This window comes from Ciconia boyciana, chromosome 8, assembly GCF_034638445.1.
Source record: "Ciconia boyciana chromosome 8, ASM3463844v1, whole genome shotgun sequence".
Lineage (NCBI taxonomy): Eukaryota > Metazoa > Chordata > Aves > Ciconiiformes > Ciconiidae > Ciconia > Ciconia boyciana.
The window spans coordinates 3,283,977-3,297,355 of NC_132941.1; the positions used below are offsets into that span (position 1 = coordinate 3,283,977).

Genomic DNA, 13,379 nt, shown 5'->3' on the forward strand with positions numbered 1-13,379 from the left:
TTTTCTATAGTTAACATCTGCTTCAAAAATCCCAGGTCTTGGGTTTTTTTCTTATAACCTCCAGCAACTAATAAATTCCTTCAGGATGGACAAGAGGTTTCTATGTAGTACAATTAAAAGAAACTTTCAGGCATTTTCACAAGTCTTTAGTAATGTCAAATCTGATTATTATAATACTGTCAGCTGTCCTTGAAATACTATAATATCTGCATCTAAAAAAGATAGTCTGCATCTTTATGCTCCAGCAAAACGATGGAGATTTCTCTGACAATAACTCCTTTTGTTGCCTCAATTTCTAATTCGTCAGGTTAGAAACTGTTGCGCTTGTTTGCCATTTCCTAGATACTTTTGCTGTCCCTAGCTTTCAAACCTCTTAATAATGGAGTATCTCTCCAAAAGAGGAAACTAAATACATCTGAGACTTTTCGTGATGGTGTCTTTCAAAGTACTCTTGAGTTGTATGATTTGACTCCCTTTTAAATGTTTTATCATCTGACCCTTCCTAGAAGTTATGACCATGGTCAACTCAACTTTTCAACCACTAGCACAATACATAGTGAATTCCATCTCTGTGTTGTAAACTGTTTGAAAGATGAGACAAACTTGCATTCTTTTGTAAGTTTGTTTGGTTTTCTTGCATAGCAAGAAATAAAGCACCTTGTTTCATCTGTTTTTCAGAGAGTTCTGTAGGATTGCTGTTTACATCATCTTTTGAGGATGGCAATGAAGCAGAAGTTATAAAAAGTAAATCCTTAAGAAAGAGACATAAAAGCGCAGTAGAACCTGTCTTGAGGGAGATACCATGGGAAAGCAGGAACCGTAATCTGAGTGGAGATGGCTTAGTGGGACTCATGATAAATAGACTAAATCAGGAAGCAAACCCTGGAGAAATTGTTGAAAAACTAGGAGCTGATGCCAAAATCCTATCTAGTGCGTTACAGAAAAGCATAAGGCCAAAAACTCTTAATATCAGAACTTCGTCTTTAGGATCTAAGAGAGAAAGCCTGGAAAAAGAATCTAGTGATGAAGATGCAGCTTTTGATTGCAGTTTTACAGATAAAACAGAGTCTCCTGTTATCTTTGATCTGGAAGACTTGGATGCAGAACCTGAAACGTCTACAGCAGTGAAATCCTCCAGTGAAAAATCTAGAAGGCTGCAAAGAAAGAGCAGCTTTCCAGTAAAGCCAGTTGAAAAGACAGATGTTGAAACTGGATTTGATCCACTGTCCCTGCTGGTTGCTGAGACAGAACAGCAGAAAGAAGATGAGGAGGAGGATGACGATAGAAGTGTTTCTACTCCATCTGCAAGGCGTGATTTAGCTGAAGAAATAGTCATGTACATGAACAACATGAGCAGCCCTTTGTCAAGTCGTGCCCCAAGCATTGAGTTGCAAAAACCGTATGATGACAGGAATGCTAATAAAAAGAGCCCAACAGTAATCCAACCTTGCAGGAGGTCCAGCCTTCCCCCAAACTCCCCAAGGCCATCCTGTCTTACCAAATCCAAGAGTTATCATGCAAAAAATGAAGAAAGGCCAAGAGACAGGCTGTGGTCCTCCCCAGCTTATTCCCCAAACAGTCCAGCAAAGGAACAGCCACACGATGCAACTAGTGCATTAACACTTGTGTCTTCACCATCATTCAACTTGGATACGCTGTTAACGCCTAAGTTTGACGTTCTAAAAAGCAGCATGTTTTCTGCTGGAAAAGGAGTTGCAGAGAAAGCTAGCAAGTGGTACTCAAAATTTACAATGTATGCAGCATCCTCAAAGGTAAATTTTTATAATTACTCCACCCCCCACCTAAGTTCCTATAAGTTAAGGAAGAAGGTTTTTGTAAAGGTTTAATCACTGACTCCTATGTGATGAATCCCCCATTTGAATGACATGCATCATGGTAGACTATGTGCATTAAGTTGTTTTAATTATGTTTGAATTTCCAGGACCCTAATTTTATTGTCCTGAATCAAACAAAATTTCGGTCTAGCATGGGTTCAGAGGATATTTAATGGGAAAACCTAAGTATACTGTAGTGTGTTGACAGGGCAGAGGAGACTGCTTTGCCTTCCCTTATTTACCTAAAGAAAAAATACTTAAATAAACAGTAATGTTTTTAATTCCTTACAGCTTTTATGAAGAAAAGGGAAATCTGCTTGTATTGATTACCAAAGTGATTTAAAGCTAACTTTGAACTGAGGTCATTTGTTTAGAAAGTTCTTTGCTGCTACCAACTCAAACCAAAACTCATTTTATTCCCAGTCCTTGGGAATGAAAATAGACGCAGTTTGCTGTTGGTGTATCATCTTAATGTGCTTAAAAGCAATCTGAGACTAATTAACTAAAGTATCAATGATGCCTTGCCTATCCTAATGCATTCCTACAGCCGCTAATAACTTCTGTAGCAATGGTGGGAAAAAGTTATAGGATTAAAATGTTTAAGTTTTCGTGTAGCTCTCTTTATTCAGAGAATCTCTTAAAAAGAATCCTCATGTAGCTATTTAAGCCTGAGTGAAACTCACCTTGTTTCACATTTTGTTCTGAATACAGATCTGAGCTGAGTGGCTTTTCAAGGAGGGAAGTTCATGCCTTGAATTTACTGAGACAAAGAAGGCTGCCTCTTATTTTCAGAAATATTTTTGCTTTCTTTTTCCTCAGTGGAATTTGTTTTCTTCTCTCAGGATCAAAATTCAGACCGAGCAAGTGTTTCATCTCTTGGAGCTCTGGACTCGGAATCTACTTCTCTAACTGATGAAGATGTCTGCAATGATTTTGAAAGTGCTTCTCCTCAGGAGAACACCACATCAGAAATTAAGGGAATTGGCCTCAGCAGGACAAGCCTAGAAAGCTCAGCTTCCCACGATGGCTCATCAAAACAATTTGACCAGTGTGGTAAGAGACAGCTTTTGCATTGCATTTGTTCATCTGAACAAAAATATTCCAGTTTTAGAAGTTGTTCTTTCATAATTCTCAGTTTGGGATCATCCTAGTCATTAGTCCTTTTTGTGGAAGAGGTTAATTTTTCTTTTCCTAACTGCAAACAATTACTCATACAGATATGTCCATAACTATGGATATTTTTATTGTAGAACCTTGTTTTGATGTTTGTTCTTGTGGAATAACTTGCACAGTAACATCCTGTCCCTGAATAAGTTTCTGGGTGGTACAGATATGCAAATAAGAGACCCTTTAAGGCCCTTCAGTATTCATGTAATCATCTTATTTGTGTAAGCTGTACAGCTCCAGAAAACATCTATAAAAACTTCCAAAAGGTAACTTTATTAGTCTGGTTTTGTTTTCTAAAAGTAGTAAAAATCCTTTTTGGAAAACTGTTATAATTTTCTGTAAGCCACTGTTGAAGCTGATTATCAGACAGGCTTTGTATTTTTTTTTTTCTTCCCTAATCTGCACTGGATAATTGGTAGTGACTGTTGTATCAGTTTCTGTACTACTGTCATTATAGAGTACAGTGTGTTAAGCAGAATCAGGATGAAAGGAAGACCTGTCTACTTAGATCCCTCCACTTAACACCTAGAAGAGTATGCCCAGATTTGGCTCCCTAGTTTGTGGGATGTGGAGGAACTGGAGAGCGGCAGTGGAGGCTGCCATTGTGGACAGGGAATTGGGGCATCCTGAGGCTGAGAGGAGCCTGGCTCACTTAGTGTGGCGAAGAGAGGGGTCAGGGATATCTGCAGTCACAAGCAGCACCTCTTATCCTTCCCTAGTTTTTGTCCAGACAGAAAGTGTGGGTATGAATTACTTCATCTGTAAAATTTGTTTCCAAGCTACCAACTGTTGTAAAAGAAGAAAACCGAACATATGGAAATTCTATGTTGGTAGATCTTATTTTTGCCGTTGTTGGTGCTGGGCAGATGGCAGCCTCACACTGCAGCTTCACGTTTCTTTGTCTGAGTATATCTGATTTGTTGAATCTTCCATCACACATTTTATAACTGCAGTATTGTTTGACCAGAAAAACAGTTCACTGAAAATGCATATTCTGCATAACTAATACTTTGGTTTTTTTCCGGTTAATAGGGTCTCTTTCAAAGTTCCCTTTACCTGACAAATCAGAGTTGATATCTTCTTGCAGTACAAGTAGTACCAGTGTGTTTCAGAACTACGCTATGGAGGTACAGAATGATTTATTGATTGTAATTGATACACTAAAAGCATATGTCTTTAAATATAAATGGTATCTGAATCTCTGTTAAAGTTCAAAGCTTAAAACTAATCCACTGAAAGATAGATAAATATTTCTGACAGAGTAGGTTTCGTTTCAAATCTTGCTCTAGAAATGTCTCTATTGTAGTCACATCTTTTGGTCCTTAAAGCTGCAGTTCTCAAGAGTTTGAGAATTGGATGCCATTGAATTTGGGCATCTAAATCCCTTGCACAACTACATTTTGTGCAAAGTGAAAATACCAAGTCTTAAATAGCACTATATATTTAAAAACACAGAATAGATAACGAGCTCTGTCTTGTGGTACCTGCTAGTAAGATAATTTTGCTTTTCACTATTACACTGGATTTGGATTAATGACTAGTCATTTTCATCCTTTTCCCCCCTCATTTCTATTATACAGGCAGTCACTACAGAAGAGTATTTAAATTCTAAGAATAATTTATGTAGATGCGTAAATATTCCTGTACTATTATGTTTGCAAACAGATTACAAATGACATGTTATCGTTAATAAAAACATTGTTGAATAACTGGCTGGTTTTACTCTAGGAAGCCATAAAAGGATCACCTAACCCACTTAGCTAAAGTATATTTATTTCACAAGCATTGTTCCAGATCCTAGTCTACTTGCTACAATAGAACAAAGACCTGCATTTAATAAATTTTTCAGACAATGGTCATTCCAGTCACTTACCATATCAGCTGTCTGCTAATGCAGTTTGGATTTAAGATTTAATAGTTGTTCTGAAGTACATGAAGTTAAACCCAAATGTTCCAACCTAAAGCCTGGGAACAGATACGTGGCTGAACTTGTCTGCAAGTGGTGAGCAGCATTCATCTAAGGGCAAAGATTTTGGCTATAGTTTCAGCTGCTTTGTAAAAGAAGAATAGTTTTGAGAATGTGTTATAGTGGAGTTTGTTATCTGCTGTATGCAGGTCCTCATCTCAAGCTGTTCACGATGTCGAACTTGTGACTGTTTGGTTCATGATGAAGAAATCATGGCAGGTTGGACAGCAGATGATTCAAATCTCAATACCACGTGTCCTTTCTGTGGCAATTTATTCCTGCCTTTTTTAAGCATAGAAATCAGAGATCTTCGGCGACCGGGACGGTAATAACAGTATTTGAATTTTCCTCAGTTTTGAATGCTTATAATAGTGAAATGTTTTTTGGTTTTTTTAGATAGTACTAAGCTTTTGTTTTCCCTGCAGTTATTTTCTGAAGTCCAGCCCTTCTACAGAAAACATGCAGTTCCCATCACTTTTTGCAAATCAGAGCGGGAAGTCCTGTAACACTGCAGCTACTGTTGGCCTTGCTACATCTCTAATGTCTGTTCAAGAGGATATAAATTCAAATAGGTAAACCTGCATTTTCTGCATAGAAATTACTTTGGTTCTCTGTGGATGTGCATGTATTCCTCATCAATAGAAATAAATTTAATAAGATACTGTCTGAAGAGGAGAAATTGATTTGAGAGAGGATCTCCTTGCTGCCTCTCCCTTATCTCAGAGTTGACCGCATCATGCGTTTTCAGCATGGTGTTTACCATTTCATCCCTAATATAAAAATTAATGTAGGCATCTGAAATTCTGCAATTCTGAAATTATGACCTCTTTTAGGATGTTTGTATTCATTATCAGTGCAAGGGGGAATAAAACTTGCACTGTAGCATGAATGAGTGTGGTGGCTGATGAGGTAGAATTTGAGGTATCAGGCCGATTATTTCCAGTTTTTTTCTGTCTGTCTGTGTATATGTTTGAGCACTCAGAGTAAAACACAAAGCTGAGATACTTAAACTATTATTTTCCTCCCCCTCCTAGCAAATCTAAGCAGCATGACAATATTTGTGCCAGAAGTATCCAGATTCCCTCAGGAAGAAGACAAAATATCTCTGGGTCAGAATGTACAAGTCACCCTGTAGCAAGGAGTATCAGTACTTTTGGTCCATTGGAAGAAGATGAGAAGGAAAACCAGAAGATCAGCCATATCATTCCTACTGGTAGCCTGCCTGCTACTTTGCAAGGACCAACAGTGTGTAATTTTTCTACCTTAAATGTCATTTTTTTTTAAGTGTGCAATAGATTAGAGAAATGTGAAACAGTGTTAATTAGGAGAACAGAATTAACCATCCCAAATTACGAGAAATACTAGCTTTTATTATTTAAACTAATATTAGTTGTAGCTTTTAGATGTTGGCGTGTCTCATAGGGAACAAAAGCATGCATAAGACCTTGTAAAGATAGTGACGTTCCAACTAATAGCATTTCTTCTTTTTTACCATAGGATTCCTTAGGCCTAGAATGGCGCTTACCTAGTCCTGATCCTATCACGGTTCCTTATCTCAGTCCTCTAGTGGTATGGAAAGAGCTTGAGAGCTTACTTGAAAATGAAGGGGATCATGTAATAACAGTGGCGGACTTTGTAGATCATCATCCTATTGTGTTCTGGAATTTGGTGTGGTATTTCAGACGCTTGGACCTGCCCAGCAACTTACCAGGATTAATACTTTCTTCTGAGCACTGTAATAAAAACTCTAAGGTATGGAATCAGATAAGAAATACTGACATATGAGAAATGCTTATTTTCCCATATAGGCAATCATTAGATAATTCAGTAACTCTTAGATATGTTGGGCCCAGTCCTGAATTGGTAAAGAATGTGTCAACTGAAGGAAAATATGCATAACTCCAGAACTTGAGCTCAGCAGTACTTGTGTGGGGTAAGCGTTTAGCTCTTATTAGTCACACTGTAATTTGTGATCCTCAGTTACAAAGAAGATAAGTTTCTAGTTGGTTTAATTGCAGTTTGATGACTAGTTAAGCAGTAGAAGGAGGAGGAAGTTATGATTTTAGGACTGTAGGAAGATATGCAAAATACTCATTTGAGTATTGTCACTGACATCCTGTTCAGATTTAGCTTTCTCTGGTTTTACAGCAGTTTAATATTAAAGCTTTTTACCATGAGGCCTATAGATGTGAAGGTATATTTTAAATACAGAAGTCCTCTGCCATGACTTTGTAATAAAATATCTTTATGTGTGTATTCTCCTATTCAGATTCCGCGAAACTGTATGTCAGAGGACAGTAAATATGTTCTTATTCAGATGCTATGGGACAACATGAAATTGCATCAGGATCCAAGGCAGCCTCTGTATATTTTGTGGAATGCTCAGAGTAAGCTTTGTTTCTTGTGGTTTTTGGTGGTTTTTCTTAAAGAACGATTTTCATTTTGAGCAACTGAAGAATGTGGTTTGAAAAAAGATGTCTTTGGATAGTTCACGCAAGATAAGTGATTTTTGATCATACTACTTTTTGTCTTGCAGGTCAAAATCGCACTCTTTTGTTTGAGAGTGAGTGTTAAGTTTGGTGTTGCTATTCTAAGTTTGTGTGACTTGTTTTGGGAGGGAGGGTGGTTGTATGTTTAGCAGTAAACTGCTTGAACAAGTTTAGTTTTCCAGCATATCCATTTCAAATCATTGATCAGTATCTCCAGTGGCTTTTTCTTCATTGGGAAGGGAGGATTAAGAGGGGATATGTTTCAGTGATACACTGAACTTATATTGACAGTTCATCCACTTAGCTTGTTTTCTTATTTTTACAATTTGCTTATTAAGAATTTTGTTGCCAGTGTTGGATCATATGCCTGAAAATAGCTCATGATTCATTACAGCTGTTGAGTTTTCTCTTATGTGCTTTTTGTGTTTCCTTATGTTGATATTCTTTTGACTTGATGTTTATTGTTCTTTGTTCATTACATATATATCAACATTTTCACAGTTTGTGTAGCCTCTCACTTTTTCTTAATAACTTTCTACTTGCTATGCAAAGAATATATTTATTCTTACAGCATTTCTAATGTTTTTCAGCCCAGAAGTACCCAATGGTCCATTTATTGCAAAAAGATGATGACTCTTTTAATCAGGAGCTCTTGAGAAGTATGGTGAAAAGCATTAAGATGAATGATGTGTACGGACCAATGAGTCAAATATTGGAGAGACTGAACAAATGGCCACATATTAAAAGACAAAGGTAAGAATATGAACATGCCTAACTGGAGCAAGGTTGGACAACAATAAGGCTATTGTAATATGAATGGTATTTTCATAGTGTGTTTTTAAAGAAAAAAGCACTGTTTTTGCAGGAGTGTTTTCAAATTTATCACTCAGTCTCATAAATATTCTTTTTTGTGATAACTTTCACAAACTTATTTTAGAAAAAAATCAGATAAACTATTTTTAACTTTTTCCTCTCCTCTTTACAACCACCTTTTTTTCTTAACTCCGAATGATGGGAAATCAAGTAGGGAGTGTGTATATGTGTGTATATTTTGTTATTAAATGTTATTTATATATTAGTGGGGGTTTAAATATTTTCCATTAGCAGTGGAATTAGTGAAAATTATTTCCTATGAATTTGTATTTCTTGCCTGGATTTACTGATGTTTATTTATAGTAAGATATATAGCAGCCTTTTCAACGGCTGGAGTATTGACAAGGTGTTTATTTGCTTGTCTGCCTGCTTTTTCAAGATAACGTAGAAATGCAGAAAAGCAAGCTCCTTACCTGTTTGTCAAATTTGGTGGAATTTGGTTGAGTGCCTTAAGTGCATGCTTCACTCTGCATGCACTTGGTGCAACTCCCAGCACGCCAGTGGACACCTGAAGGACCTACCACAAGTGATCTCCATATGTGGCGAGTCCAGGGCATTCTCCAGAGGTCAGAAATGACAACATTTTGGATGTGGCAATCAGGAATTATGTCCAAAATGCCACTTTTGAAAAATAAGTTATCTTTAAATGCTTCAATCTATTTTTAATAGAGATTGCTTTGTGGTATATTATTGCAGTATATAAATTGACATTTCTTTTTACAATTTCAGGAGCCTTTACAGAGAAATACTATTTCTCTCACTTGTTGCCCTAGGAAGAGATAACATTGATATAGGTAAGTTTTATAAATTATTCAGATAAGCATAGATGATGAATGTATGCAAACTAGTTTTTCAGCTTCCAAAAAAAAATCTGTAGATTAGATGTGTGTCATTCAACGGTAAGTGCTGAATAAAAAGGACTTTGCAGTTATTTTCTGCTGATAAGTGTACTAGCTGTCATTGTATTTGGGTTGTGTTTTTGAGCACGGTATATAGAAGTTGTTTTCCTATTTCTGCAGATGCTTTTGACAGAGAGTACAAAATGGCCTATGATCGTCTCACAGCTAATCAAGTGAAGAATACTCATAACTGTGATAGACCACCAAGTACTGGAGTGATGGAATGCAGAAAGATTTTTGGAGAACCATATCTTTAAATATACCTAGATAAAGAGGTGATACCTATGATGTATACCTGTGTAAAATAACCACTTCAGTCACAAGGAACATCTCAGTCTTCAGTGTTTAAGAACGTATGTACGAATGTACTATGGCAGAAGGCCTTGGAAAAATTAGGCCTATCTACAGTTGTGGAAATGGACAGAGTGAAAAATGGGCCAAATATTATTTCCCTGTCCCTTGTCCTTTCTGCAAATCAGTGTGTAGAAAGGAAGATTCTAAACAAAATCAGTTCTTTAACTTGGGACAACATATTACAGTTCCCTTCTCAAAAAAAATTAAGTAACAGGTGGACAGAAACAATGCACTGAAACTAATGTGAGCGAAGTAAATTCTTCAAAATCTATTGTTTACATTGAATATTCATGATGTTATGAAGAGCATACAAAGTTGTATTATACATATTTTAAATTGTTTATAGTAAGTTGATATTTTTTTAATTTTTTTAAATTACTGGAGTGAATTTTAAATGGACTTGCTGCATAAGCAATACAGTGGGGTGGTTTTTTTTTGCAGTACACTGCTGTTTATAGTAACTTGTCCAGTTACTTTTTGAAGAGTGATTTGTTTTTAAAGCAGAATAGAAAATGTTAACCTTCACCTAGACAGTACTCTAGATACAGTTCTCTCATGCACACATGGAAAATGTGTTACCACAGCAATCAGAAGGAAGGTATGGTAAACTTCTGTAAAACTCTACTAATGAACACACTGATGTCTCTGTAAAACACTTCTGTAGAAATCTCCTCTTCCTCTCCTGTTCCCTTCACTCCCCACTCCCTAGTAAAGACAAAGCATACTGAAGAGTCCTACAGATTGTTATGGAATCAGTACATCTCAGTTGTTGGCATTTGTTAATGTGACCTCATTAGAGATGTAATACAAAGCAAATGACAGCCTGCAAGAAGTTCTTCATAAACATGCAGTGTTTGGAGTCTTGGTGGATGTGTTTGAAACACACTAAATATGGCACGTACATAATGCTAATCCAAAGCTTTTAACTGAAGTAGATACAGCAAACTTGCTACAGGGAATATATAGGGAATGTAACTTATTAGGGCATATTGTGCATAGTTAAATGTACTTGGAATGTTTGGTCTCTATTTCACAGGCAAAACATTTTTTTTTCTGTGAAGAAAAATGCTATGTCAGTCCTTGTGGTGGAGTCATGGCTTTTGACTCATGTTTTCTTGTTCTAGAGATTTAAAAAAAAAACGTTCTGTGCTCTCAGTCACATAGCAACTCCTCACCAGAAGGTAGGCTACAGAGAAAATACCAGAAGTCTTGTATGGAGGTGGGAAAACAGACATTGAATTGTCTAAAACACCCTAAACAAATTGAACCATGCTTTAACAAATAGCTTTATTTTAAGTAATCTTAATGGTGTTTCAATTCTAATTTCTTTTATTTGTTGTTATACTTCTAAATATTCAGCTGTTACTTTAGATTTTATATTTTGGTCTGCCAACTAGCAGGTATTTTTTAAAATCTCTTTAGTTTGCAAGTGTAATAATACAGCAATATTTAGTTAGGCAGAAAGGAGATAAACTTTAAAGCTCACATTTACTTTATTAAATGAAATAGTGAGCCTCTTAGAGGCATAAATGAGAAGTAATGCTGCTATGAAGCTCTATGTAACCTCCTCCCAGACCTCTGTAAAGTAGTAAGAAGATGCTGCCCTAAGGAGAAAGGATTTAAAATTTGTAGAGCTGCAGGTATATGCTGATGATAATTGCAAGATGCAGTCTTGTGGGATACAGCTTTCATTGGGTAATACCTCTTCTCTAATTTGCTGCTAATTACGTGGCTGACCTTTTTGAAAGTATCCCCCCACCCTGAGGTGGAGCTAGCATGCTACACTTACAACATTTTTCACATTTAATTTATTTTAACAACTTATCATGCTCTCTTTTTGTACTGCCACGCTTGTAAAGTATTCCTCATGCATGAAATATAGCTACTTTTTTCACCCAGGCAGATGGTAAACAGTGTATCAGTGTAGGGTGGATACACACCCCCTTCATTCTTCTGAACTATTGTGAAAAACACCAGGTTATTTTTTAACATATTCATTGTAAGTACCTATTAGTGTGCATGTATGCTCTGCTCTGTACAGTAGGTACACTGTATTTACCAAGTAAAAGTTGCATACAGTAGTTGCTGTGTATATAAACTCATACATGTTTGTGCTGTGTATAAGGTAACGTTCCTAGCTCTTTGCAGTTCTGTTTCCCATGTCATTTACCCCTTGGGGCAGCCACTGTTTTATAGGACCTTCAAGCCATGAAGGAGGGCAAGTGCTTTTTCCAGAGCTGCCGTGGTGTGTTAGAGGTACTGAGCTATGAAGCGAGCTTCCCACTTCCTATTTTAGTCTGGCAGAAGCGACTGAGCCTGGTCTCTAACCACCTCTCACTTACTAGGACATAACACTGCAACTGTGTGTGCTAGCACAGGAATAGATGCAGCGCTCGTAATACGTGGCCCACTTTCTCCATTCTAGTCCCAGCCTAGTTGTAAGTACTTCCAACTGTCTTCAGACTTAAAAAGCCAGCAAGTTTGCCACTTCATTCAAATATCAGCAGTCCTGCCAGTATTATCAGAAGAGTATATACTGTACCATGAAAAGGATTGTATATGCATCCTTCAGACAAGAAGCAATCTTACTGTGTTCTTGCATCCTCAGAGTGGCACTCCTGAAGCATTGCTGATGTTTATTTGGGTGTGCTTTTAAATTACTGTATCATGTAGTAGTTCATCAAGTGAAATCATTATACTTAATGAATTGTTTTATAAAGTCTGTTGCAAGTCAGTCCACTATAGAAATACTATAATAAAATATAGTTGGAATAGTGATATGCTTTAAGTGGGAAATTTTCCTCATGCAAGTCATAATATTCAAAATGTAGGTCCTGAGGTGGATAATTTTAAAGCATCATACAATTCAATGTTGAAATAGTTTTCAAATCTCACTGTCCTTTATTAGAAAAGCAATTTGAATATATTTTCCAATAGCGCAAAGATGAATAAATAAAATATTTGAGACATATTTTCAATTTAAAATTTTGTATGAACTGAATTTTCTCCTTTTGTGTACTAAATAATGCTTATGTCAAAAACCTTAAACAAAGGGTTTACATTTGCAGTGCAATATATATTTTGCTTTACTTATGGTTCCACTGGAATAATTACTGGAGATGAAATACTGAAATGTGAATAGAACTTGTGCTGTTTCTCTGACACTGCTAACTGTTTCCCATTTTGAGAAGGTTTGCTGTTGGTACAGTTACAGCCTGCAGAATTAGACTTCCACTGGCAAATTAAATGATTTGTACCCCAAGAAAGAGAAAATTCCTGCATGTAAAATCTTTGTGTAACAAATGGGAGATGCAAATAGTAATAACAGAGAGGGGTATTTCAGGATATTATCTCACTGGGATTTAAAAATGGTACTTTGTTAGTCTGCAAGCAGCACTTTTTAAATGAATGGTTGTAGATTTGTAAATATGTAATGTTTAAATTTTATTTACCAAAAAACAGTATGTTGGATGTTTGCTTTGGTTTGTAGTTCCTTTAAAATATGCAAGTCAGTGTTCACAATGTTAAGGTTTTTTTCTGTCTCATCCAAAAAAGAAGTTTTACAGCGAGTCAATAAAAAGCTTAAAATCTTTCTGGTTATTTTCATTAACATTTTATTAGTTGGATTAGAATGACAGAAATGTCTGCAACTACATTGTTTGCTCACACGAGGCATTGTTAACAATAAACCTTTCAGGTTTGTTGATAGTTGATGTCAGTGGCATTTTTTCATAGTGGTTATGTAGAAGACAGTGCTAACAACAAGAATTAGTGCTGGATACAATAATCTGTAAAT

The 13,379-nt window shown here is 36.4% G+C and overlaps 1 protein-coding gene across 4 annotated transcripts in view; it reads left to right on the top strand.

Annotated features, from left to right (window-relative positions):
• DENND4A (DENN domain containing 4A) overlaps positions 1-13,175 on the top strand; it is a 56,894-nt gene extending 43,719 nt beyond the window's left edge. For all 4 annotated transcript variants that reach the window (XM_072871661.1, XM_072871664.1, XM_072871662.1 and 1 more), the window contains 11 exons: positions 679-1,772; positions 2,678-2,888; positions 4,035-4,129; positions 5,118-5,293; positions 5,394-5,540; positions 6,003-6,213; positions 6,466-6,720; positions 7,238-7,355; positions 8,048-8,210; positions 9,060-9,124; positions 9,350-13,175. In XM_072871661.1, the coding sequence (XP_072727762.1) occupies positions 679-1,772; positions 2,678-2,888; positions 4,035-4,129; positions 5,118-5,293; positions 5,394-5,540; positions 6,003-6,213; positions 6,466-6,720; positions 7,238-7,355; positions 8,048-8,210; positions 9,060-9,124; positions 9,350-9,486 (2,672 nt within the window). In that variant the 3' untranslated portion in view covers positions 9,487-13,175. The remainder of the gene's footprint in view (positions 1-678; positions 1,773-2,677; positions 2,889-4,034; positions 4,130-5,117; positions 5,294-5,393; positions 5,541-6,002; positions 6,214-6,465; positions 6,721-7,237; positions 7,356-8,047; positions 8,211-9,059; positions 9,125-9,349) is intronic.
• Positions 13,176-13,379: the final 204 nt, after the last annotated feature.